The 26,013-nt window shown below is 47.6% G+C and overlaps 11 protein-coding genes across 11 annotated transcripts; 5 read left to right on the forward strand and 6 right to left on the reverse strand.

The window, feature by feature from the left end:
- Positions 1–703: 703 nt before the first annotated feature.
- Positions 704–1,787, forward strand: ARB_03148 (uncharacterized protein; the record flags this gene model as incomplete). The annotated part of the gene is made up of 2 exons (XM_003010401.1): positions 704–841; positions 912–1,787. The coding sequence occupies 2 exons, from the start codon at positions 704–706 to the stop codon at positions 1,785–1,787; spliced, it is 1,014 nt and encodes a 337-aa protein (XP_003010447.1).
- Positions 1,788–2,429: 642 nt separating this feature from the next.
- On the reverse strand, positions 2,430–3,163 carry ARB_03149 (uncharacterized protein; the record flags this gene model as incomplete). The annotated part of the gene is made up of 2 exons (XM_003010402.1): positions 2,430–3,051; positions 3,123–3,163. The coding sequence occupies 2 exons, from the start codon at positions 3,161–3,163 to the stop codon at positions 2,430–2,432; spliced, it is 663 nt and encodes a 220-aa protein (XP_003010448.1).
- Positions 3,164–3,757: 594 nt separating this feature from the next.
- Positions 3,758–4,162, reverse strand: ARB_03150 (uncharacterized protein; the record flags this gene model as incomplete). Its single annotated transcript, XM_003010403.1, has 1 exon — positions 3,758–4,162. The coding sequence occupies one exon, from the start codon at positions 4,160–4,162 to the stop codon at positions 3,758–3,760; it is 405 nt and encodes a 134-aa protein (XP_003010449.1).
- A 2,347-nt stretch (positions 4,163–6,509) lies between these two features.
- On the reverse strand, positions 6,510–7,991 carry ARB_03151 (uncharacterized protein; the record flags this gene model as incomplete). Its single annotated transcript, XM_003010404.1, has 4 exons — positions 6,510–6,756; positions 6,827–7,305; positions 7,367–7,449; positions 7,517–7,991. 4 exons carry the CDS (start codon positions 7,989–7,991, stop codon positions 6,510–6,512), a joined length of 1,284 nt encoding a protein of 427 aa, XP_003010450.1.
- A 1,106-nt stretch (positions 7,992–9,097) lies between these two features.
- Positions 9,098–10,477, reverse strand: ARB_03152 (uncharacterized protein; the record flags this gene model as incomplete). Its single annotated transcript, XM_003010405.1, has 3 exons — positions 9,098–9,196; positions 9,253–9,908; positions 9,964–10,477. The coding sequence occupies 3 exons, from the start codon at positions 10,475–10,477 to the stop codon at positions 9,098–9,100; spliced, it is 1,269 nt and encodes a 422-aa protein (XP_003010451.1).
- Positions 10,478–10,994: 517 nt separating this feature from the next.
- On the forward strand, positions 10,995–13,455 carry ARB_03153 (uncharacterized protein; the record flags this gene model as incomplete). Its single annotated transcript, XM_003010406.1, has 3 exons — positions 10,995–11,723; positions 11,782–11,909; positions 12,075–13,455. The coding sequence occupies 3 exons, from the start codon at positions 10,995–10,997 to the stop codon at positions 13,453–13,455; spliced, it is 2,238 nt and encodes a 745-aa protein (XP_003010452.1).
- A 207-nt stretch (positions 13,456–13,662) lies between these two features.
- ARB_03154 (uncharacterized protein) lies at positions 13,663–15,000 on the reverse strand (the record flags this gene model as incomplete). The annotated part of the gene is made up of 1 exon (XM_003010407.1): positions 13,663–15,000. One exon carries the CDS (start codon positions 14,998–15,000, stop codon positions 13,663–13,665), a length of 1,338 nt encoding a protein of 445 aa, XP_003010453.1.
- A 444-nt stretch (positions 15,001–15,444) lies between these two features.
- Positions 15,445–16,504, forward strand: ARB_03155 (uncharacterized protein; the record flags this gene model as incomplete). Its single annotated transcript, XM_003010408.1, has 6 exons — positions 15,445–15,502; positions 15,560–15,585; positions 15,654–15,782; positions 15,843–15,971; positions 16,039–16,368; positions 16,451–16,504. 6 exons carry the CDS (start codon positions 15,445–15,447, stop codon positions 16,502–16,504), a joined length of 726 nt encoding a protein of 241 aa, XP_003010454.1.
- A 190-nt stretch (positions 16,505–16,694) lies between these two features.
- Positions 16,695–19,360, reverse strand: ARB_03156 (uncharacterized protein; the record flags this gene model as incomplete). The annotated part of the gene is made up of 3 exons (XM_003010409.1): positions 16,695–17,624; positions 17,686–19,121; positions 19,192–19,360. 3 exons carry the CDS (start codon positions 19,358–19,360, stop codon positions 16,695–16,697), a joined length of 2,535 nt encoding a protein of 844 aa, XP_003010455.1.
- A 2,277-nt stretch (positions 19,361–21,637) lies between these two features.
- On the forward strand, positions 21,638–22,620 carry ARB_03157 (uncharacterized protein; the record flags this gene model as incomplete). Its single annotated transcript, XM_003010410.1, has 2 exons — positions 21,638–22,469; positions 22,532–22,620. 2 exons carry the CDS (start codon positions 21,638–21,640, stop codon positions 22,618–22,620), a joined length of 921 nt encoding a protein of 306 aa, XP_003010456.1.
- Positions 22,621–23,814: 1,194 nt separating this feature from the next.
- Positions 23,815–25,358, forward strand: ARB_03158 (uncharacterized protein; the record flags this gene model as incomplete). The annotated part of the gene is made up of 3 exons (XM_003010411.1): positions 23,815–24,109; positions 24,165–24,681; positions 24,746–25,358. 3 exons carry the CDS (start codon positions 23,815–23,817, stop codon positions 25,356–25,358), a joined length of 1,425 nt encoding a protein of 474 aa, XP_003010457.1.
- Positions 25,359–26,013: the final 655 nt, after the last annotated feature.

Below are 26,013 nucleotides of genomic sequence, written 5' to 3' on the forward strand. Positions count from 1 at the left end.
ATTTTGATGTTAATATGCTAAGGAATACAACAACACGATCCTTATCTTTGTCTTTCTACGGAGTATAAATGTTGACTTGTCGATGCTTATGTCTCGACCCCAACATGATCCACCTCAGTAAAACGACCAGATCATCCACAGTATGCATCATGCATCACACCTTCGGCCTAAGCACACGTCCGTCCCCACGTAACCTAGGCATACCATAGCGATCTACTATGGTTTTCCCTCTGCTTCCCTTCGTTTTTTTTTTTTTTCCAATCTCGTAAATACGACTAAAGCACCTTGCAATTTCAACCTCGGCCTAGAGTCACATGACAAGCTCGTGCCTGGCCAGTGACGCGCGAAAGCCGCTTTTTCAGTCAAACGAGGAAAACGCCATCGATCAATCTATTTTATTGACACCCTTTTCTTTCCTTCTGTCTTTTATTTTAGCTGTCCTTTTCACCTCTGTCCTACGATCACGGTGTCCCAAGTTTCAGTCGTTTGAATTGGGTTCCTGGCCATTTCGCTGGCCATCTCCCTTATTCTCTCCATATATTCTCAGGACCCCAAGGTTTCGAAACTGTTGAGGCTGAAAAGGATAACCTGCAGCTTCATCTGCTGCTTACACGGACTTGAATAATTCTGTTATTCGATTCCAGGAAAAGTCCTACGTAACGGAACTACAAGAGCCGTGGGACGCTGAACCAGGAGTTCCACGATGGCGGTGTTGTCAGTCCCAGTTGTTCTGGCTGCAGCCAGCCTGGCAATCCAAAAAGCTCGTGCACAGTTGACCTGGAAGAACCTACTCTTATTATATATTTTATTTAATCTCAAATCGGTGCCCTTTTCGTGGCATGTAAGGTTACTCCAATGCAAATTTCCTCTTGTTCTTCTTGCTCGTATAGCTGACATCCTGATCAATATAGATTCGCTTGTTCTATCATCTACTCAGCCGAATTCATCTGAAAAAACACATTTATCCAAACCCGAAATCAAAAGACGAGAACAAGCCAGGACACGTCCACCCAATATTCGTCCCGTCCAGCATAACGAGCAGGACGACGCTATGGGAGACTGATTACAACATTCACAAATCGAACAGCACATACTTTTCTGATCTCGATATCGCACGTACGACTTTAGTGACCAGCTTGTATAGCCCTGGTTTGGAGCTTGTTAAGCGTGAAATGAATAAAGAACGCGATGCCAATGGCAAGCAGCTATATCCTGGCAGAATTGCGGTGATGCTGGGATCTGTTTACTGCACGTTCAAGAAGGAAATCAAGTCGTTTGAGAAATACGAGATGCGGACCAAGATTGCTGGCTGGGACGAGAAATGGCTATATATATTGACATTCTTCCTCCGATTCCCCAAGCGCAAGGGAGAGCCCAAAGTACTGCTTGCAGTTGGAGTGAGCAAGTATGTAGTGAAGAAGGGCAGAAAGACAGTTCGGCCCGAGAACGTTCTTCGGGCAAGTGGATTGCTGCCTCCACGACCTCCGGGTGAGGAGGTACCCTCACCACCAACCGCTCTTGATACCCCTGCAAATGGCGAGGCAATTGAGTCAGGAGAGTCCCTGGACGAGCCTCTTCTCCGTAAGGTACTGACTTTGACAGAGAATTCGGACCTTGACAAGGCCGTTCTGGATAATGACGTTAAGAAAAACCGAGAAAACACCGAGAAATCTGGTGCCTGGGATTGGCATAGGATTGAAGAAGAGCGACTTCGTGGCATGGACGTCGTTCGATCATTTGTCAATATCGATGCAAAACTCCACGAAGAGGTTGATCTATCTGTGTGACGTTCTTATCGCATGTGTAGAGTATTGTGTCTTTTATTTTTCCTTCATCTATATCTTATTGTATATAATATACTTTGAACCCTATTGAGCCAAACATTTGGCACTCCGTGTTTGCCTATTAGGAGGCATAGAGCTTGGGAGTTCCACGGATAGAGCCGCGATTAATAGATTAATAGATTAAAATGCATCACGTTTTTGCAGATAGTCTATTGTTGGTTATACATTTTGAAATGAAAAAGTTAAGAGATCCAATATAGACTATTTACAGCCATAACGCCTTTTCCCACCCAAGACCTCCTATTATAAAAAATGCAAGGCAGCCTCGTCCAACTTCCTTTTTAACGGGTTCTAAGAAATGAAAACTCATAAACTGTAACAGGCCAGCATCCAGGTATAGCTGGTACATAGGCATCATTTGGGAGGAAATGAGCCCATTTTTTGAAACGCGGGTTGGTTAGGACGGGGCGCGAGAGGTGAGAGTTTCGGAGGTGTTTCCGTGATAGAGTGGGAAAAAGAGAATGAAGTAATGTACACACGAAACATACGCTTCGAGATTTAGTTTGGTATTATCGCTGAGTAAAGAGGAGGGCGCGAGTAACGGGTGCGGTTAAGCCCGACGGATGGTTGTGTGGTGGTGGTTGATTAATGGTTTTTGACCTTTGCCTCCTCCTTGTCGTGAATTCGGTGTTCTTCAGCGTCGACCATATCTTTCCACAGGTCATCGTTGGTGTTCTTGTCCTTCTTCGCTTTGGCTCTTACAGCATCGGCGATTCCTCGACCTTTCCTTTGATCCGAGATTTCAAATGCTGCAGTAGCGCAGAGAACGGCCAGCGTAAGACCCTGGGCGTAGACTCGAGCCTGTACGATCTTCTGTGGTCCAGTCAAGTATGGGCTCCGGCTGACAAGGGCAAACGACCCAAACATGCTGGCAAGCCAAGTGAGGCCGACAATCTTGTACTTCTCCTGGCGAGCAAATTCGAAGATTCGGTCCCTCACGCTCATCTGTGCCAATTCTTCCTTGCGTAACCGGGACTCGCGGTCTTCTAGGAACTCTATGTCCTGTCTCTGGCTCTTCTCAAACGACCGAGATCCATGGTCGGCTGCAACAATTCCGGTAAATGTGCCTGTTGATGTCACTAGGAAGGCCTTCATAGGGAGGGTGAGGTTGCGGACTCCGGCCCATCGTTTCGACGCTACCAATACACCGGCCCAACCACCGATGAGACCTGCAATTCCACCGATTGTTACTCCCTGTAGAACGGCCCTAGAAGACAGTTAGTATTGGAGCAGTCTTATAGCAAGAGAGAAGAGGGGGATGCGGCGGGAGATACGGACTTGTGGTGGGCATCTTCGATTTCTTTAGTGATGATCTTCATCTTGAAAATAATAAATGTCCAAACTCTGCAAACTGGTGCCTCTAGTTATGGCCTGGATTAATCGAACGATATCTATGACGATGCGAGTCTGTCCAGCGACAGGGTACTGCGGCGTCTCGACCGTTATATAGCTTGGAGTATGAAAAATTTGCCGTGTGTCAGGAATGCAGAGCTAAGTGAGCCAGCCTTAGTCAACACTATGACGTTCTCGCCTGCCGCAAATCCCGACAAGGGACTTTTCGGGCGGCAAAAACTCGGCCTCGGGGTTTGGCAGGCTTAGCTGCGACAAACCGCATTTTCGTCCACTGGTCTTTTGCGGATAGCAGGCACATATAAAACAATAACTAACAGCCTGGCGACACTCTTCCACCACTCCGAGAGGGTGCAACAGAAGTCAAGCGTCTGTCTCGCAGGTCGACTAGAGGCGCTTGCGTGCCGACTCCGCGGGCTGTCCACGGAATCATCTCCCGAGGAGTAAGACTCCGTGCCAGCGTTCCGTCCTTCCAATCGCCTGGAGTGAAGCCAGAGACAAGCCTAGTTACCTCGGTGGTTATAGCTTTTGTAGTTCCTCAAGCAACTTGGGATAACGCTTTGTCAGTGTTCGATGGATTGCGCCCTCATGACCTTCGTCTTCTCGACGTCCGCATGTCCAAAACCGTGGACCAGGTTGTTTCGTTGGTGGACCATTGCTTCGAAGTCCTTGCTATAAACTCTGGCATACTTGTCTTTCGTCCTCTTACCTACGCCGTTTAGATTCTCAATGACACTCACCATTTGCATGGCAATCGCCCCAGCAGCTATATGCATTGGAGAACCCTGCTTGGCTGCCCACAACACCTTTTCATAGGTTAGCACCGTAGTGCCCCCGTTAGCAAAGTATAGACCTGTGTCAGAGTCACGTACTTTCGGCGTTAGCTTGTGCCTTGCCTTCAATTCCAAGGCAGACATGATGCCCTTCTGGGCTGCAGCAAAACGTTTGGCCAGCAAATTCGACTTCATCTTGTATAGTTGTTGATTTAACTATTCTAGATATGTCGTTCTGTCAACAGAGAGATGTCGTTAGAAATATTCCCGGGTTGACCTCTGCACCTAACCCGTTACGGAAGTCGCGATGTTCTCGTCGATGTCGTCCGCATTAGGTTATTTATTTATTCGGTTCCTAGCCAGCTTCCTAGTTGGGTTGATTTGCGAGCTCCTTCCAATTGAAGATGGACCGCCCAAGTTTGCAGCATCTTGAAATGTTATAGAAGGAGAATCTGATAGATAGCTACATCTCGAAGCTGTCGTCTGCAGGGTCGTTATCTGATCCAAAAATTGTTCTAGAGCATAAGACATAGACCATATCCCCATAATACGGCACTTCCTTTGTAGTTAACTCCTCCACTTGCGCCTCTCGGCCCCAGACTACAGGTAGGATTCAAAAATAGGCGGTGTTGGTCGAGGCCAACACTCTAGTCTAACTTCATCAGAGTCATAGAGAACAATCACGTCCAATTCACTATAATCATTCTCCTCTCCTGTAGCGAGGTCACCAGATACCCCAGCCCATAATACTTTCGGAATGCCTTTTTGTAATAAAACCGGAGCAGCCGCAGCCTTAAGCATAGACAAATCTGTTGCTACAGAGCCGGGCGTTGTACTCGTCCCTGATGGTATCCCATAACCTGATTCTCTCCTCAGCTGCTGTCCCCCTGGGTAACAAGGCCGCCAGCGTCCAAAGCCAGGGCATGGCCGACAGATCAGAGCGGACGAGTGCTGCATGACCATGTTGCGTATTTTGTTCATGGGATATATTTAACCCTATATCTAGTAAAATATGTGAGTGGCTATATTTCGGAGATAGAGACTATAAAAATCGTGATACTAGATGAAACGGCCGAATTTGAAGGCGGTAGAATATTCTTCAAAGACGGTGTGTAGTTAACCAAATTCGAGAAGAAAAGGTGACGTCACGACAGCTCAAATGGGTGAATGGGTGCTTAAATACAAATTTCGAGGTGGGTTTCACCCAATTTGATAGTTAACTAACTATGGGGCAGCATGAACATCATGCAGAATTTTGAGGCAACGCTTGTGCTTTCTCAGGATCCAAGGTGCTTCTATGAACTTATTTCCTATAAATACTAACTAGTTCATTATTTTGTTTCTTGTACTCCATCACCTTCCCACTAGTAAAAAACTTTCTCGGCGCAGCGAGAGAATTATATTCATCGAGTTTCCCAGTTGTCAGAGTATGAAGAAATCAGTAGATAAATAATCGGGGTGGACATGCGAAACGCTCTGCTACATTACTGAAGAAAAGGCGGGCTGTCTGTAATTACTACGACTATAATGAGCAGGACTAAGAAAAGATGCTGACAGGGAGTCGGTGTGGAGTTTCCGTGTGCCAGGCCTTGAATCCCCCAGCCCTGTTCAAGCTTCACCGCTACCGCCGGCTAAGTTAGTTAAGTTGAGCCTCAAGCTTAAAACTATAAATAGATCAGTAGTTTAACACGGAAAATTCTCAAAGCATTATTACTCCTCTGTTGATAAACTATACCCGCATATTTATCTCATTGCGCAGATACTGATAAATATGTAGCTATATAATGTAGCGTTGGTTCATTTGTTAAATTATATAACTAGCCACTATTATATCGCTGTAGCTCTAAAGCGGCAAGACAACTTTGTAAACAAGGGAAGTTTGATACTACATTGATAACTATCAGATGCTGTGTAGAATGTTTCAATAACATTCGTTCGCATCAGGTGTGTGTATGATATTCCCTTGTCAATCGAATAACATGTTGGGCTAGAATATATACAGAGTGATCATTATTGTACCAGCCTTTGGCACCAACAATTACAAAAGGGTACGTCCACGCCCAGCAAACTGACGCTTGTCATGGTCTTATCTACCTTGATTAAACTGAAGTCACTCTTTGGCTGGAAGTGAGGGGAGATCAAAACAAGGAACCGAAAGCTATGAGGAATGATGGCCCTGTTGACAGAGCGGCGGAGCACATTATTGACTAGAAAATTAAACTTGCACGTGGAGCGACTCAGATGTACCCAGTCATCTATTAATTAGTTGTGCTCATAGCCAGCCAGTGTTTAATGATGTCAAATTCAAATTGATGTAGCTTCAATTTGGACTTATTATTGTTCTATTTTCGTGCTTTGAGTCCCAATACGCCTAGAATTACATTTCATTGCAAAGAGGATAAAACAAATTGTAAGAGAAAGAGGGCCTCGCAGAGACTGGAAGAGATATGGAATCGAAAACGCTGGAAAGACAAAATGAGTAATCAAATCTGCAGGGAAAGAAGGTAAAATAAGGTGGACGCAGGAAACAGGGAAAGATGGCTTATCGCTTCGATCCCTTATTGGCGGCAATTTGCCTGGCTTTCATACGTCTGAATCGATCTTCTCCGCTGGCACCTAGAGGGCGAGCAAACTTGCTCTCAGATACGCCCATAGATCGTGGTACAACAGTGTAGCTAGTATGGCTACTTTCAACACGAGCACGATTGGCAAGACGAGGTGGAAGCAGTTCTCTAGCACGTGCTTCCGCAGCTGAGGCTTCCGCAGATACAGTTCGATCAGCGAGTCGGCTAGAAATTTTGTTAGTTCTACCGATAAAGCTGTATAAAAGTTGCGTAGAGGTTTATTCGAGTGACATACCTGGGATCGAAGTCGACTTCCTCGTAGACTCGTTTAGAGTAGTCATCGCTTCTCTGGAGAATAGGGCGGGTCCATTCAGCGAGAAGACGTTCAGCCTGGCGTTTGATCCCAATCTCCGGGCGCTTGCTTTTTGTATAAAACACAATAACTTTGCCAATACCGCTAGCAATCAAAGTCTCTTTGTTAATAGGTAGTCGTAGCAATGCTGCCATTAAATCTCGCTGGATATTGTACGCTGGCAAGGAACCGTCATCGAGAGGTTCTAGGAAAAATTTAACAGCTTCTAGAAGGTTTATTTCCGGGTCGATAAGACTGTTAACATATTGGTTGCGGTTGAGTAGGGAAACAACCTCTGGAAGCATCTTAAGCTTGTGCATTGCAGGGCGGTTCTCTTTGCGAGCAATGCTGTCTAGACGAGCTGCGTCGGTCATGCGTTTGCGAACCTCTTCGATCTCTGCGTCGGCGTAATCCGCCAAATCCTACAAGGGATGGATCCCATGTCAGAGGTAGCCATGCAAAGAACAACAGGAATAGACTCACGATCCCATCTGCTTTCTTGATACGCCGTTTCGAAGGCTTCTTCAGCGCTTCGTCCATCATCCGGTCCAAAGCGCGGCGTCGCCCTATAAAAGTCCCTAGTTAACACTATCCTAAGTTGTTACCTTTTCCTCTGAGTGGAGTATAACTTACTGGTAGCAGGATCCAGAGACTCTTCATCGATTTCTTCTTCCACTTGTTTTTTACTCTGCCTGGGAGCTTTTTCGCCCCCTCCCTCTCTCCGTTTTCTTCTCCTTTTGCCGTCCATCTCCTCTCCGCCGCTGAACTCTTCGCTGCCCTGCTTCTTCCTGTGGCTTTTCTTATCTCTGCGACCCTCCTTCTTTTTCTTCTTCGTCTGACCCTCACCATCTTCCTCAGTCCTCCGGCGTTTATGGCGACCCACTAGCTTCAAGTTTTCTTCATCGATGGCGAGTGCTGGACGGTCATCAAGAGGGATGTCGGCAGGGTCAAACTCCTTGAACTGCTCCTCGTCGACATCAGAGAGAACAGATTCATCGTCAGATATATCTGCCGCAATATCTCTCTCCTTATCAAGGGTCACATCCTCTTCGTTCTCGTCCTTGTCGAGAGCTGGCGAGTCCAGGCGCGGTTCTGGAGATTCGGACATGGTGCCTGCGTTGCGAGTTGACGCTGTAGAAAACTGACGTAGTAAACTGTGCGCTGAGCCTGACCCAAAAAAATATGGTATAGAGACTGTGGTTACAGCAGATTCGAGGCAAAATGTGAGGAAGCGCAAGAGGTTGAACCCGAGCTCGAGGTGAAGTCGAAGCAGGTTGTCAGTTTGAAGAAGAGAAAAAGGTCAAGAGTTGACGTTCACTTGGTCTGTGCGCAGCCTGCGAACTCTCACCTGGGAAAAAAAATGAAAAAGTTGAATAGAGAAAACCAACTGACAATTAATCACGTTGAATAAGGACCATCAACACAAGATACCATCCATTTAAAAAGAAGACAATAGCTATCTATCAAAATGTTTATGCCAGGTAAATACTGTATTGTTCGATTCATACCAAAAAGCCTTTGACTAATGCACCATTTTATAGGACAGGAAGCCATCTCTCCAGAAGAGATCAAGGTACGTGAGACGACTCTTGGGAACTAAGGTCTTCTCTCTCTTATCTGGATTGTTTTTTAATATATAGGCTGGTGAACTGGAGGCTTTCGAGACCCTCAAGATGGTTGCCACTGGGAGTGTGTTGCTCTATCTCTGTAAGTTGGCTGTTGTAACTCCCACGAGCTGAACAATTTGAATAAGCAACATGGCTGACCGGTATTGTTACGATCATTATAGCGCCGTTTGCCATTGACTTCGTCCGAAGACTTTTCTAAACTACTACCTACCGGATATACCCATAGTTTCTCATAAGATGGATGGAGTTTGTTTCTGTTATTGGGCAATAGAGTGTTAATACGATGAAACCACATGGAATCACGACGGTTGGATAGGGCACTGTCTTTGAACGAGCAGCCAGGCTTTGCCAAGGTCATAATCGTACATGTATGAGTATAGGGATTTGAAAGCAAGAGATTTAAATGCCAAGTGATCTGGAAAGTTGATACCTATCCCACCACCGCATTTCCCGCAACGCCGTCTTCAACAGCCATAATAGAAGATGAAATTTACACCTCAGAAAGATAGTAAGATAAAAAGGTGTCAATTATGAACTTAACAAGAAAAACAATTCAGGATCATTTCACGCGCTGCAGCATTAGCGATTAAGAGGGTATAGACTGCTCGAGGTTTCCAAAATCCTTTTGAACAGAAGCAAGTTCCTTGTTCAAATGCTGAATCTGAGTAGCATAGTCCTCAAGAATCTATTATCTAGTTAGTATCCGACCATGACAAACGGGATTTATCTTCCATGCCATACCTTCTTAGCTGTTTTTAGCGCTGCATCGTCAAGAGAATCGTCTGCTTGGTTAGATGTGTCATTTCCTGTACGTTCAATTTCAAGCTGAAGGCGCTTTGAGTTCTCCCGGATGGCCAGCATCCTAGCCCAAATCTCCTCTGATCTTCCGTTAAGCGATGGGTCGAAAACTGCCCGCTCCAGCTGGAACAGTTTCTTGGCTAGTTCTTCTTCTGTTTGGTCCATAGCATATCCGCGGTTTCGCAACAGCTGCGTCTTCGATGCTAACGCAAGGCATCTTTGGCTCAGCACTTTGTGTTTCCGTCGACAAGCTGCAATCTTGACAGATATGGCCAAGTCATGCCGTGACAGTAACTCCGTCAAAGCATTATTAATTTCATGTAGTCGTGTCTGCATCATTGACAAGAAATCCTTCTGTCTTTGTGTGCGCTTCCCCAGCTCCCAAAATCCCTGCACAAGAACGGGGACATAACCAGGCCCTGGCCGCTTTCTCAAAGCCTCCTCCCACTTGTTCTCATCGTCGTTGGGGCCCGGCTGGAAAAATGGCGCGGATTCCTCGCCCACATTATTATAGAGGTAACCACGGAATGGAGATGACCGATTAGTAGCATCCCATTTGTCCTTCACGATCATTATCTGCATTGGCACGGTTCGGTGAACTATGGGGGAATCTATTAGAAAACGGCTTCCTGTATAAATAAGTCTGTTACTTACCTCCCGTCATTCCCTGTCCAGGAGTCCAAATCGTTGAACTACCAGCTTGCGAAAATCCTAGAGTTTGACCTAGCTGGGGTTGTTGCTGCTGTTGTTGTTGCTGTGGAGGAGCACCGAAACCTGAGAACGTATTTCCAGTCTGCGCCTGTGGCTGCTGCTGCTGCTGCTGCGTCGTACCGAAACCCGCGAATGGACTTGCATTTTGTTGATTTTGTGGTTGCTGCGTAGTAGTAGATCCAAGAGTGAACCCTCCAGTTTGTTGTGGCTGTTGTTGTTGCTGCTGCGCTGTAGTGCCGAATCCAGAAAACGGGCTGGGCTTTTGTTGTTGCCCAATGCCACCGAATAAGTTACTCTGAGGCTTCTGCTGGAGTGACTGTCCGAAAAGGGAACTTCCCTGCTGCTGTGGTTGCTGTTGAGTGCCAAATATGCTTCCAGTCTGCTGGGGCTGGTTCGTCGACTGGCCAAACAGAGATGGAGCCGAAGCTTGTTGATTCTGCGTGCCAAATAGCGCCATCGCGTTTTAATATCCGGAGGCAAGATGGCGAGTGGCCCTGTTGATGGCGCTCCGTCGCGATCACGGAGCCAACTGTTGTAAAATCACGGGTACTCGAATTTGCGTGCGGTCTCAGGAGAAAGATGACCCTTCAGAAGTGAACGAAGCCAGAGCTGACGTTTGGGACTCAGGGCTCCGTGAATCCCACCTCTTGAGTCCGATTCCTGCCCTCAGGAAGTACCAAAGCTGTAGTCGGTTTGTGGATGAGTTTTTGTTCCTGGAATGTTTCCAAAACGGGACATCTTCAAAACTTATATCACGTGATAGAAGCTTGCCCAAGCTTGTTGGCGCTAGTCCTGATTAGGAATAATCTCAATATCAGAAACATCAAACTCCAGGAGGACGGCAAGAAGGTGATCGTCAATTCGATTGATGATGCATCCAAAGCTACATTACGAGGGGATGTGCGAGATATTTAGATCAAGCATAATGAACAGCCCCTAAGTCAACTGCACGCTGTGTCCTCCAATCAAGCAAGATGGCCGCCCAAGATACCCCAGAGACCAAAAGCAAGAGGGCTCAAGAGATAGCTCGACAGTGGCTAACTAAGGGAGGCATATTCCACGAAGACTCTGATGACGAGCTAGGGTCTGAGGACCTTCCCTGGGAATGGATCTATGAGGAACCGCAGCCGTCCCCGACTAAGAAGGGCAAAAAATCGGGGCCTAAGATCATAGGCGCGCGAATGGGCTCATTCGAGTGCAGAATAGGCCACATTGTCCTTCTGAAATCTCCTGAGGCTGGCAAAGACTGGGCTGGAATTATATATGAGTTCTTGGATGACCCAGATCCGGACAGCGGCGAGATTGTCAAATCTATGAATCTAATGTGGTTTACATCTCCTGACGAGTTTTTGTCCACAAAAAACAAGAAAAGAGCCGATGCCTTGCCAAATGAACAATACATCACAACGGACTTCAACATCAACCCCCTAATGTCTATAAACGGAAGAGCCACCGTTATGTCCAAAGATGCATTTTACAAGAAATACCCCGACGGAAAACCACCAAAGGGCAAGGCCGCAGCAGCTGAATTTAACAAGTGCATTGTCTGTCGAAGAGGAGTTAAACAGCTTCAGGGAAGGTACACAGACGAATTTATCTGGGAGGATATTTATACGGAATCTGAAGATGGTGTCTTTGAACTTGTAGAGTTCATAAGGGAGGCGCTCTCTAGAGCCAGAAAAAGAGCCCAAAAGGGAACTGGTGTATGTACCCAGTGAAGGCATATTCTATTCCGTGGGTGCTAATGTACTTGTGCTATAGCCAGCAAAAGATAAGCCAGACGCTTACGCCCCGTCAACACCGAGGAAGCGTCAAAAAACGGAATCTGCAGCCGGCACTCCCCAGTCCCGGCAACGTCAGAAATACCTAACAACCCCGACGCACAAGAGGTAAGCATCTCAGCAGCAATAAAAATTTCTATGCGCTAACAATAATTGTAGAATCAAAGTGAAAAGACCGCTTGAATTCACACCCCTATCAACTCGCACTCTTTCCCCCTCACATTTCACGGCGTCTCCTTATCGACAAGCCCGTAACCTGCTTCATGTCTCTAGTATCCCAGCGTCACTCCCCTGTCGTGATGCTGAATTTAACTCTGTTTACGACAGCCTCCATACGGCTATCAGTGACGGTACTGGAACCTGTATTTATATATCAGGTCCACCTGGGACCGGGAAAACAGCCACAGTCCGAGATGTTATTGCCCATCTAAACACAAGAGTGTTGGATGAAGAAATGGACGACTTCATCTTTGTGGAAATTAATGGCATGAAAGTCACGGACCCCCATCAGTCATATTCTATGCTATGGGAAGCTTTGAAAGGCGACCGCATCTCCCCTTCCCATGCACTTGATTTACTTTCTCGAGAATTTTCCCGACCATCTCCTCGTCGAGTTCCCTGTGTTGTTTTGATGGATGAACTAGATCAGCTGGTTACTAAGAACCAGTCCGTCATGTATAACTTCTTCAATTGGCCTGCCCTGCGGCATTCTCGACTTGTGGTTCTTGCAGTTGCCAATACCATGGATCTTCCGGAGCGAACTCTGAGCAATAAGATATCCAGTCGACTGGGTCTTACTAGAATTACATTTTCGGGATACAAATATCAAGAGCTCATGGAAATCATCGGGTCAAGGCTTGAGAATGTCCCTGGGAATATTGTCGATGCAGATGCAATACAATTTGCAAGTCGAAAAGTTGCTGCTGTAAGCGGTGATGCCCGTCGTGCGCTTGATATATGTCGTCGAGCGGTTGAGATAGCGGAGCAAATCAGTGAGGCCAAAGCAACAGAAAAACATTTGATTGCTTCTTCAGCAAACACAAACGGCGATGTGGATCTTGAGTTTTTGCCTCCAACACCTAGCAAGAGCGTATCTCGACGCAAAGCCGCTACTGCTATCTTGAGCTCTCCTCGAAAGGGAGACAAAAGCACAGATGGTGCGGATGAAGATAGCCTTCCACGAGTTACCATTGCTACCATTAAGCAAGCTATTCAGGAGGCTACATCCACCCCTCTCCAGCAGGCTCTCCGATCCCTGCCCCTCGCATCCAAGGTTCTTCTTGCGGGACTTTTGGCAAGAATTCGACGAACCGGAATAAACGAGTCTACTGTTGGTGATATACTCGATGAAGCCAAGCGTCTATCTGACGCAGCAACGAGTGTGTCCTCTTCCTCCAGTACTAAACTCAAGGAAATTTTGATGTGCAGTTCCCAGATACATGGTATGGGGTTCGCAACCGTTGATTTAATAGATGCTGGTCTTGTTGTTTTAGAGGGGGACCATGGTATAAAGTCAGGCGATGGCATGAGCCATGCCTTAGGAAAGGGAAATAGAAATAGTAAAGTTCGGCTACGGATTGCGGCGGAGGATGCCAGGGCAGCGTTTAGAGACGATCCGGAAGGGAATATGTTAGGCTTAGGTGTTGAAGGATAGTGTAAGATTAATGGAATAGGCTTGGTAAGGCATTAATGCCCTGATATTTCATATGGAAAGACATTTTACCATAATGCCAAAGAATATTTAAATAGAAGTACAGGTATAAATTTCATGATGTAATGATTTGTATGCTTGACCAAGAAAACCCTGAACCCGTTAACGCCATCAAGCGCCATGATGAGAAATTCAATATGCCCACTCATTCTAATATCTTTTTCTGCCGAGGGTCGGTTTCCAGTCTAGAGGATGCGTCTCAGGGGTGGCTTCATCATCGGGTTTCCAGATCTTGATGGTCTTGTCGGCCTCTCCGCAAATCAATCTCAGGCCTGTCTTGTCGAAAGTAGAAGCCATAACACCTGCTTCGGCATCTAGTGAACCTGGCTGTGCAATTGTGTCCAGAGACTGGAAACGGTAACCTGACTTCCAGTCCCAGAAAGACATGGAACCATTATCCCCACCAGAGAAAAGGACGTTGTCCTCATTCACAGCGAGTGTGTTTATTATAGCATTTTGGCCTTCAAAGTTCTGCATGAATGCACCCTCAGGGCACTTCCATTGCTTAATGCTTCCAGCGCTAGCACTTGCAAACGTAAACTCCTTTGGATGTGTAGTGAGCGCTCTAACACCTTTCTTGTGGTGAGTTAGGACGCCCATTGTCTTTCCAGCAGCCAAATCCCACAATCGTACGGTTGCGTCAAGGGAGGAGGAAATAACTTGGGGATCTGCTTCTTGACACTTTACGTCCGAGACTGTGCCTTTGTGACCGCTGAGGACGTGGATGTTGCTTCGAGTACGCATGTCCCATACACGCGCCACACCATCTCTGCCTCCCGTCACCAGTACATCTAATGTAGGGTGTAGGGAAAGCGTGTAGACACCGCTGAGATGGCCGTGATAGTGTCGGATAACCTTGTTCGTCTCGAGGTCCCAGCACTTGACCATCTTGTCTTCTCCGCAGGAAAATAGATATGGATGTCTTGGAGAAACCGCCAGGCCTCTGACTGTGGATATATGACCTGTCAATGTGAGCCTCAAGGTGCCCGTGGCCAAATCCCATATTTTGATGGTGCGATCTCCTGCACCACTGGCAAACCACTGGTTGTTCGGCTCTACTGCAAGACTTCTAACCCATCCTAAATGACCCGATATCACTCTCATCAACTTCCATGGCGCGTGCCAGTCCGGCTTCGGTTGCTGGGAGATATCCAGCCGTTTTATAAGACTCGTAGGTGCGCTGTCTCCGCTTGACTGCGCACCACCTGGAGCAGCGCTTTTCACTAGCGCAGTTGATGTGCCCGGTTCTGGTTTTAATTTGGTGCGTTTCCCTCGTGCAGTAGCTGCTTTTGCTTGCTTCTCTGCTAGAGACGGCGGTAACGTCTGCACATCTCCGTATTCCTTTTTCCTCCGGTATGAGACACCAATAGATTCTGAGGTTATAGGCGTAACAGGGGAGAGATAATCGGAGCCAAACAGTTCGTGTGTTCGTTTAGCAGATTTCCGAACAGCCTCGTTTGCCGAGATGCTATCTTGAGCGACCTCCATCGTTTCAACTTTCGTCTGTAATAATCAGAAGCGCTCGCTTCGGCTGTGCGCTGGAATCGAGGAGCACGCCAAAAGGAGCGTGTCCTGGTAGTCGCGCTTCAAACCCGTTATTCAAGGCAGGGTTCGTTGCGGTTTAAACGTCAGCAAATCAATCTGATCCGTGGCGGTGTATTCGTTGAAGTATGCCTGTCCAACTCGAGGGACAAAGGGTGTTGATAATGCGAGAACTGGAGCTTGTGGTCGTTGATGGATGAAGCATGAAGCTTGGTGTTGCGGCTAAAGAGAAAAAAAAGCTGGGTCTCTTCGCCAAGACTTGAACGTCCATCAAACAGCCGCGCTCCGAGATGGCCGCCACAGCAACCTAGACTTCAGCACAACAAGTCGTACGATTCGCCGTAAAAGACGTCAAGACGTGACAGGGAAGGAGGATGAAATATTGCGAAGATGGACCCGGATTATAATGCAAAATTTGCTATTCATGAGGCAGCTCGTGAGGGAAAGAGTACGTAGCCCCGTTTGCTTGACAATCTAGATGCATCTGTCACTAACATTTGTATAGACCTGGTAGTTGAATCTCTACTCAACGTAAGACAATAGCCGTCTACTGGCTGGTTTCGACGCTCACTATGTTAACATAGCTGACCAGGCTATAGGCAAACCCCAAACTTGCATACCTAAAGGACGGAGATGAGAGATTGCCTATCCACTGGGCTGTTGCATATAACAGACCACCCATAATCGAGCTCCTCATATCAATGAAAGGCTTTGATCCTGATGTTACTGTCAGTTTTAGTATAATTCGATACCCTGCTATGCTTATGGAGCCAATCCACTAAGAAAAGAATAAGGATGCATCGGGATGGACGCCACTTATGATTGCAGCAAGTTTGAAAGACGGAGAAGGTGACGCCATAGTCGACCAATTACTTCGTAAAGATGCGGATGTCAATATGAAGACCTCAAGTGGCCAGGTATTCCTTCCTCTTTCTCTGGAAGCTACGCTTAGGAACAAAATATCAAAAGTATTGACCGTGATAGAACGCCATCCATTTTGCTACTTCGAAAAATAACATATCCACTGTTCGCAAATTGCTTGAAAATAAATGCAGCGCAAGGGCGAAAGACAAACGAGGCCAACTGCCACTTCACCGTGCGGCCGCTATTGGATCAGTCCCATTGGTCAAACTCCTCATCGAAGAAGGGAAGAGCCCATTGAATGCTACGGATGTCGACGGCCTGACTGCTCTTCATCATGCAATTTCAGAAGGGTACGGAGAAGCAGCTTTGACCCTTCTAAGGGCTGGGGCCGAGGCTGATAAACGAGACTCCAACGGTCAGCTTGCTATCGAACTTTCTCCAGATTCTAAGGTGAGTGCATTCAATTTGTTTTTGATGTCATGACATGTGTAACGAAAGGGTGTAAATGCCGTTATCTGACTGACTTCTATAGGTTCGGAAGTATATCCTTGAAACTGCGGAAAGAGAAGGCATCGAATTGCCGTGATGATATTTATTACTGTTGAGTACATCAAGAAATAACGAGATTGACGACACGCTTCAAGTAGCCACATTTCAATACATTTGATAACACATTCCCTCGAAGTAGATTCCCTCGTATCTAATCGTAATAGCAGCATTAACAGGGGCAAAGATATAAAACGGGAGGAATTCAACACAGCAACGCCGAACCTGGTTTATGACTGGAGATGTTTCTGGAGTGTGTCGCGGTAGATATCCTTTAGGTCCGCGATATCTGCCTTCAACTCTTCTACTTGCTCGCTCTTTTCACCAAGCATTTCAAGAGTAATTTGATATCTCTCATTCAGTTGTTGAACCTGCTCTTCAAGCTTTCGTACTTCTTCATCTCCAGCTCTCTTCTCCTCAACTTCTTTCATAAGTTCAACGACTTCACGTCTTGCTTCGTCTCGCTGGGAGGTGATACGTTCTAATTCATCTTTGAAGCCTGCACGTTCACTCTCAAGCCGGCGGACAGTAGCACTCATCCTCTCCACCAGCTGTACAGACGGCCCAGCTGCAACAGTAGACGCAGAAACAACATCATGAGCTCCACGAGAGTGTTGAGCATGAGTTCCCGGTACCGAGGGAGTTGCTGGAGTAACAGAACCATTAAAATATTCGTCGGGTTCTAGTGTCTGGATAGAGACATTGTCAACTAGTGGAGACGAGGTATCATGGGCAGTTGTACCACGAAGGAGGGGATTGGAGTTCAAAGACGAGTATGAATTCTGCCTGGGAGGAGTATCCAGCTTAGGGAGAGTAGACGACCTGCGGCTATGTGGGATCTCAGACAGAGAAGACAACACATCCGACCGTCGACTCGGCGTCCCAGATTCCCCTCGAGCTTGAAGCACCGATGGAGAGGCTGCTATGCTCTCCTGCCATTTGGCTCTCTCATCCTCGAGACGCTGTTCCCAGGTAGCATCCAGGATCTCCTTCTGCTTCAACAGATCCTGCTGTGCTGCAAGTAATTCCTCCTCCACCTTTTCGAGTCTTGCCTGCAACTTTTTCACTTCGTGTTTACTCTCTTCAAGGTTCCGCTCAAGCTCACGAGAAAGTTCACGGGAGTTCTCACAGTCTCCTTCAGCTCGTTTGACTTTAAGAACCTGTTATATGGATGTTAACATACACGTCAATCTCTTTAGGGGTTAGAGGTCCCTTTCTTACCGATTCCCGGACTTTCCGGCGCATGTCCCCTTCCCGTTTAGCAAAATCATCCCTTTCTTTCTCCACACTGGCTAGGCGGGAGAGTAAAGAGGTCTCTATTCCATGCCAGTTGTCACTGGCTACAGCATACTGCGTCTGTAAAGTCTCTACCTGCCGTAGGAGTTTGGCTTGCGCGTCACCAGTGGCGCTGGATGAAGCTTCCTCAGCACGAGCTCGTAGGCTTTCCATCTTACTCTCCAAGACAGATTGCTCTCCCCGAAGTTCAACTTCTTGGGTCCTTGAGCGCTCCTTTTCTCGGTTAAGGCTGTCCTTAAGATCTTGAATCTCACGACGTAGCTTCTCCTCACTGAGTTCATGCTCCACTTTCGCACTGGATAGCTCATCCTTGAGCTCAGTAATCTGTCGGCTCTCTACTTTTGCGGTTTCTTCTTCAGCCTTTCTCTCAGCAGCTTCAGCTCTAGCAGATGCCCTGGATAGCTGGTAGCTCAAATCAGAAACAGTAGCTTTCAAGATGTTGCGCTCGGCAATTGTAGATTCTAGATCTTCCTCTGCACTTGACTGTTTGTTTAAGCTGGCAGTGGCTCGTTTCTCAGCTGTCTCTGCTCGTTTAGCACGGTCGTTTGCTTGATTTAGATCTTTTTCCATTTTCTCAAGCCTCTTTTTGAGATCTGCCTGAGACTTGGTGTTTTCCGCTATATACTGCCGGAGCTTCTTGATAGTTGATCGATGCTCGAGCTCGGTTTTTGACAGCTTTTGACCTTCCTCCATAAGAGCTGCAATTTTCTCCTCTTTTTCGGAGAGCTTCTTCTCCATGGAGCCAGGAGCAGCAGTGGCCGTAGAATTACGAGCCGACTCTGCTGCTTCGCTTGCTAGATACTTCAACTTTGCTTGAAGAGCATCAATCTTTTCTATGTAGTTGTGTAGCTCCTCTTGCCATCGCAATTCAGATGCTTCATGATCGGCCTGCAGCTTAGCCATCGCCGCCTCATAGTCTTGAAGACGATTTGACCGGGACTCAGCTCCATCCACTTGAGCAATCTGACTTGAATTCACATCTTCATCGTTGTTGGAAGACTCTGAGGGGCCTGGTATTTCATCAGCGTTCTTGGATGTTGCTACATCCTGTTCTCCAGACTGTACCTCATTTGACCTTCTTCCTTGGACTGTAGCATCTATACTACTGCGCGGCATCGAACCAGTAACCGATTTATCATCCGATGCTGTATCATCTGTAATCTTCTCTATGTTCCCAGCGGTGCTATCAATGCTCGTTCTGCTGCCATCTGCGGGGAGTGGACTGGAGGTTCGTGAGGGCACGCCAGTCGACGATGGCGGACTGGTTACCCCTCCAGCTCCGGACTGCTTCACCATTGCGCGAGCAAGCCGTTCCTGGAGTCTGTCATTGACTCTGGTCGAGGAGGAGCTTCTTGAAAGACCTGGTGCACTGAGTTAGCTTCCTACTGCCACCAACCAACGGTTAACTACCAGCTAAAGGACCAAACATACTAGGAGGCGCCATGCCCGCCCGGAGACCAGGCTGCTTCTCTGCGGGCTTCTCTGTCTTATCTCCATTCTGCGCAGCCTCGCTGTCGCTGTCGGCCAAGATGGTGTCCAGCCTGGACTCGACGCCAGCCACGGCTTGCTGTAAAAAAGAGCCGACCTTCCATTTCGACATGGCTCAACGCTTCGCCTCTGGCGTAATTCTTCGCATGTATCAGGTGTTCATCGAGCACTCGTGTTGACCCGGCGTCTTCTTGCGTCTTTGGGGAGGTCGAGGGGGGCAGGCCAGATGATATGAGATAGGCGACAGAGCAACGGTGGTTCAAATGTTGAAGCTAACTATAAATAACCGGATTGCCATTCAAGGTTAAGCATAAACGGTCGAAAGGCAAACCAGGAAATCCTCCGCCTCTTCGCTTCTTCGTCAACAAGGAAGCAGGATGATGTTTTTGTTCGCGGACAGTTTGTCCTTTAAAGATAACCAGGAAGTTATCCGATCTTGAGTCACTGATCTGGAGTCAGTGAAAGGGTCGTTACGGGTTTCACAATTCCTCAGCCTTCCACTTGCAATGCAGACGCCAGCAGCCGACTATTTGACAACACTTAATCAAAGAACGAGATCGAAGAATGCTCGTAGATCTACTAAACTACGGAGTAACTATATGGACATAGCAATACCCGAGAAGAGAGGCCTGGCCAGCTGCTAGTTTCGCATCGCTTTCACTGTTGGTGCAAGAGCTGAGGAATGACCCTGAGCTCATATTCAACTGCTCCTGGACTATCTCCCCCCCAGAGAACCTGAACCTGTCAATCGGCCTTACCTATGAAAAACCAGTCTTTGAAAGTGTTACCAGCAAGCGGGCTACTCTTTTGCCTTAGAATGAAACAGCACAGGAGAGATACGTTCTGCAGAGATTACTCTCTCAAACTGTGATTTTTTGCTAGTCGTTTGACGAGACGCCATCTAAAGCCACAAAATCCATCGACAACTGGAAGGCTTGGCCATAGAAAGCCAACTGCCCGTTATTGTAGTGGACTATTACTCTTATGGTGTCCATTTAAAAGTACTCCGTACTTGGATGAAAGATCTGGGGGCCAGGAAATACAAAATTATCTAACCAAAGATCCGTCACGGATGCTCGGTGTTACTGTGCACATCTTCAAAATTCGTTCCGAGGTATCGAAGTATAAAGAAGCCACAACATGTCTACGATCGAAACACGCTTGAGCTGGCTCAACTAAATGCTCTATCGGCAGATGATCATCAAATATGATGGCTCCCCAACAGTGGCTAAGGAAGCTATTTTGTGGCCCGCTCGCAATGCATTCCTTTTTACACCAGTCAGGTCCATCGATATCAAGCCAGCTCAGGTCACTATCACAAATAAGCGGTCGAGTTAATTTGACTGAAAAACGAGATACCAAAGGGGCATGGGTATAAATACCCCATTATTGACCCCTCCCCAGAGACACATTCCACGCATCCAACTCACTTTCCAGAAAACATTACGACCACAAGAATCATTCACCATGAAGTCGACTCTGCTCTACTCTGCGGCTTTTGCATGTCTCGCATCCTTTGCTTTGGCTAATCCGTTGGCCAACACGAACGCCGGTGTATCCAGACGCGATACCGCCGGCGTCATGGGGGCCTTGAAAGGATGCAGCGGAGTGCGTCAGGCTAGTGACCGCTGCACTGGCAAGAGGCTAGGTCCGCAGAACAGCTTTGAGAATTGGTAAGGGGAACCCCCGTGGGTTGACGAGGCATATGATCCTGTTGCCTTTGATTTCTTGGTCATAACTCTATTTAAGTCTGTATACTAACCAATATCTCCCTGTAGTAAAAACCGAGACGGAAAATGCTGTGCCAAAAACAAAGATGGTTCTGGTGGATTGGATGTTTCAAGAGGCCTGGGACGGGAAGACTGCGGATTTTGCTTTACTGGGAAATGTAAAGCCTGAGGAGCCAAACGTGTTTTATGGCCAGGGCGTTGGAAAGTTACTGCGACAAACTTACTGGCCCTGTTATAATGACCTGAGGAGATAACTAGTTAACTAGGATAGCAAACTATTTGCTCCCCTATGTCCAATGATTCAACCAGGTTCATCTCTATAGACTCTGGAAGCTGGGAGGTGAAAACAACAAGTTATGTAGTTAATGCGCCTAGGATAGGCTAAATGTAAGCCAACTAGAATTCGTTCCCATGTACTGGCTACGTTCTCATTCCACTTCCAAGCAACGCTCTCCCTACCTGCCCGGTCCAAGTAGGTTAACTAATTACGTAACTCCGTCCACTGATCAATCATGTGACTTTTAGTCATCCATGGATCCATCCCTTGGATAGGTGGATTTGCCTGGCCACAATCTTGATTAGAGCCGAAGCTGTGTTTATTGCTTACTTAATAAAGTCCAGTTTGACCTCAGTTTCTCAGGCGTACTTGGCTCAATATCATGTCAGGCCAACCCAATCAGGCCAAAGCAAACTTCCCTAAGTGTCTTTGGGATCTGCCGTTTGTCAATAGAGGAGTTTCAGGCATTGTTTTTGCGGTTGACGAGCTATCGGTGATTAAGACGCCAACTGGGGGAGAGGAGAATGCTGAAGAGCTTCGAGTGGAAAGGGAGATTCTCGAGCGACTTGGGGACCATCCGCGGATAGTGAAACTGTTATACACTTATAAGGATCTTATTGTCCTTGAGCGACTGAGATACCCTCTACGATTCCGAACATGGGAGCTCAGGGAAGATGGCCGGACAGCTAGCCTCGATGACGTCTTGAAATGGTCTGCTCAAGCGGCTGAAGGAATGCAGTATTTCCATGCAAAGGGTGTCTTTCAGGTTGATGTCGGTCTTCACAACTTGCTGGTCGACTGGGACGATAATGTCAAGTACTGCGATTTCTCTGGAAGCTCGATAGACGGGAGCAGGCCGACCGTCGTTGTCAGCCCGACGGCCCAGCATCCCACGGCCGTGATAGGGTCTCCTACTGTACAGACGGAACTGTTTTCCCTCGGATCTGCGATATACGAAATCTCTACTACATTCAAAGCATATGAGGGACTGGAGGAACATGAATTACAAGCTCGGTATGCGAGGGGTGAATACCCTGACACAAGCCGGCTTCTTCTCGGCGGCGTGATTCTCAAGTGCTGGCGTGGTTGTTATTCCAATGCAGGGGAGGTAGCAGCAGAGATCAGAGACATTCAGCGACGGATGAAACATGGGAATGACCTGAGTCTATCCATCAACGGCCTGATGGAAAGAAAACGGAGTGAACATACTCGAGGTAGGTAATAAGAAAATGTCTTGGGTGGCACAATGCCTCACTTAATGACTAACAAATCATAGTATATATCCGCATGCAGTTGTTCATTGCCGCTGCTGTCTTCGGTGCCCAAGCCATGTTCCGAGCCACCACTATTAATCCCTTGGCATAGTAAACGCCAGTCCTCTTATCAACGGTGCGTGGTAGAGTCGACTTCCCCTTCACAGGTCGGTTCTGCCGCAATGTTCTCGAGTCTTTCTGGTGGTGCTAGGGGTTGATGTATTTCAAAGTAAATAACCTGTCAGCTTCTAACATTATCGATCTTTCGGGCCTATCTAATAGAGGATATACATAGATAATATTTCGCGCTGGATTCAGACAGGTTATACAATTTGCATCCTTTCGTGATGATCCAAATTTTCCGGTCTCTGTTGCATGCTCGTCTTCGCAGTGCCGGTAGGTCCCTTGGTTTTGCGGGGTATCACAGAGAATATATGTTCGTTTCTTGACTACATGCTTTGGAACAGCGGTGCATCGAGAGGGAATGATAGGTATGATAGAATACCTGCACATGGTTGGAAACGGAGTCTCGGTTTGGCTGTAGAGTAGTGTTGGAAGGAGGTATAGTTGACAGTCTCTCTCTCATCAAAACGAAATGCGAGAGCAGGGAGGACTTGTTTGCGGGGTCGCCGTTTTCCCGTTGCTGCCTAGCTACATATTATCAATTATTTACAGTCACTACAGGGGAGGGGTGCTCTGACCCTGGAATGCCTAGGTAGTTCATTTGGTGCCTCCCTCTCCCCAAAAAATGGAGGACCAATCTTCACGATTCCACATATTTATCCCCTCTCATTCAATGTGATGATCGTCCCTAAAGTTGAAATCTATATCTGCCTGGTTACTTCTGGGGTTTGTGTCCAGTACCAGAGGGATGTCTCAGCGAGGTCGTCTAATAAATTTCGATGACTCTAGTATAGGATATAAAGAGGATAAGGACGAGAGGCATGTCCGGTCTCTCTCTTTTCTGTCTCGTAGCAACCATCATAGCTTTTAATGCTGCCTAGACTGTTCCTTGGGGAGGTTGATAGTTGAGTATCCAAGGATGTTTCGATCTTCGAATTAGGAGTTAAGTAGTTAGAGGCAACAGGCTTGGCGTGGAGCTCCCAAGTTCACGACGGTCATCGACGACAACGTCAACAACGACTTCAACATCAGCTTCAGCATCAACGACAACATCAGCAGAAGCGATAGCAGCGGACACTGACCGGAGCTCCAAGCTGCTGTTGAAGCAGACCGGCTACTCACAGAGATTCCCAGATATACACACAGACACAACAGTCCCGGTCATCATTTGGCAGCTCCAGCCATGTCCCTCGAGCCACCAACCTACCTCACCTCGCTGCAGAACAACATCAGGGCTCGACCGATACCATGGGAGGGCGCAGTGCGAGCAGGAAACATTACGGAAGAGCAGCTGAAACGGGTCAAGGCTGTTGATAAGGTGCGGAAGGACTCGAGACAAAAGACGATTGAGAAGGATGTGGCGGCATACACTTCGCTGCTGGCCGGTAATGGGTCGGAGAAGAGCATCTTGGAGTCTGCTACTAGACGGACAGATATAATACAGTACATTCTCGTCCTCGCCGGAGATCTAATTAGTGGTATGTATGACCGAACCGATAACTTGGTAGTCAACCTCTAACTAGGCGTGTCTAGATGTACCGGCTCTGACATCAGCTCTGGTGGAGAGCAGCGAGAGCTATCGACACTTCCTCCCTCTCCTTACCAACTCGACAAACTCGGAGGATCCAATTCCCCTGCTCACTTCGTCCCTGCTGGCCAACCTTGTCTCGGCCTCGCTCAGAGCTACTCCCAAGACATCTCCAAAGGACGAGGTTGCCCTGCCAAAGCTCTATGCTTACCTGTCTACTTTGACAAAGAGTGCGGATACCGGGCTACAGGATATAGGAGTGCAAGGATACTCCGCTTTGCTGCGGACAAAGAGATCAAGAGAAATCTTCTGGAAGGAGAGGAATGACACCGTCGAACCACTGATCGGGATTCTGCGCGCCGCGGCTGGTCCAACCAAGGATAACGGGTCCTCTCTGGGTGGAAGTCGAGCTGGGGAAACCGGTATTAGCGGCGGAGTTGGAATCCAGCTCTTGTACCATGTGCTTCTTGTGTTGTGGCAGTTGAGCTTTGAGGGAGACTTGATTGGTGCCCAGCTTGAATCGTGAGAAACCCATGATAAACAAAAAATAGCGTTTGACTATGCATCAACTAACGTGATATCCTAGGGAACATGAAATAATCGCACTGTACACCAACTTGCTAAGGCTTTCACCTAAGGAGAAGACTACTCGTCTGCTGCTCTCAACGCTTCGTAACCTACTATCCAGCAGCAAAGCGAATCTTCTCCCAAATGCGGTGGTGGTGCGTCTGCCAGCCATGCTGGGTAACCTGAACAGCCGCCATCTAAGTGACCCTGACTTGCTTGAGGACCTTTCTGCCCTGACAGAGATGTTGGATGAATATACGAAGAAGCAGACCACGTTCGACGAGTACGCCGCAGAAGTACAAGCTGGCCACCTTCGCTGGTCACCCCCGCACCGCAACCCAACTTTCTGGCGTGAGAATGCACGCCGAATCCTGGATGAGGATGGAGGAAGCCTACCCAAGAAGCTGGTCGAGATCCTGTCGAAGGACTGGGAGACAGACAAGCAGGTTTTGGCTATTGCGTGTAACGACGTTGGGTGTCTGGTGAGGGAAGTGCCCGAGCGACGACACCAGCTGGACAAACTAGGCCTGAAGGCGCGAGTGATGGCCTTGATGACTGACCGGGAAGAGTCCGTGAGATGGGAGAGTCTCCGAGCTGTGGGAGAGTGGCTGAGATATACGTTTGAGGGCTGAAGGGTGTCTTGTATTCTCGGGATCTGTCTATATATTTGCCTATTTTTTGATCTCTTTTGGTCTCTCTTTTTGGCCTTTCTCTTTCTTTTTGTGTCTCTTTCTTTTTGTACTCCAAATCCTTCTAGAGCCTGCCTGCATCGACCATAACACCCACCTGTCGGCTGCATTAGATCTTCAGAACTGCACAACAGAAACCAACCCCAGAAGTACGGAACAGAGATCCTGTTTGCCACCAAGATCAGAAGCCTCAAACGACATCCCATTGGCCAGTCACCATGTTGCGAATCATCAAGGTTAGCCTAACGCTGCAGCGCGTATTGGCAGAAGCAGGGCCAGGACGCCAGCCATTGGACAGGGAGTATTAAGGCCGGTATTCGGTATGTTCCCTGTCGAACAAGAAAGCCATCTCATCGATCGAGAAACGGCCTGCACCGAAGAAGCAAAGAGACGTCCACTTCGGTCTGTCGCCTTCGCCTGGGATGAGGGAACACCGCAGCTCATGGCCGCCGGTTCCCCGTATAAAAAATATTTAAATATGCACTCTTCCCTCCTCCCGTGAAGTCCTTGACACAACATACGTACACTGCTCTTATCCTTACACTTACTCCCATCCGGCACATACGGAATATACACCCAGGTGTTCTCCATATACCAG

The sequence above is a fragment of the Trichophyton benhamiae genome (assembly GCF_000151125.1).
Source record: "Trichophyton benhamiae CBS 112371 chromosome Unknown contix01456_5.r1.exp, whole genome shotgun sequence".
Taxonomy (NCBI): domain Eukaryota; kingdom Fungi; phylum Ascomycota; class Eurotiomycetes; order Onygenales; family Arthrodermataceae; genus Trichophyton; species Trichophyton benhamiae.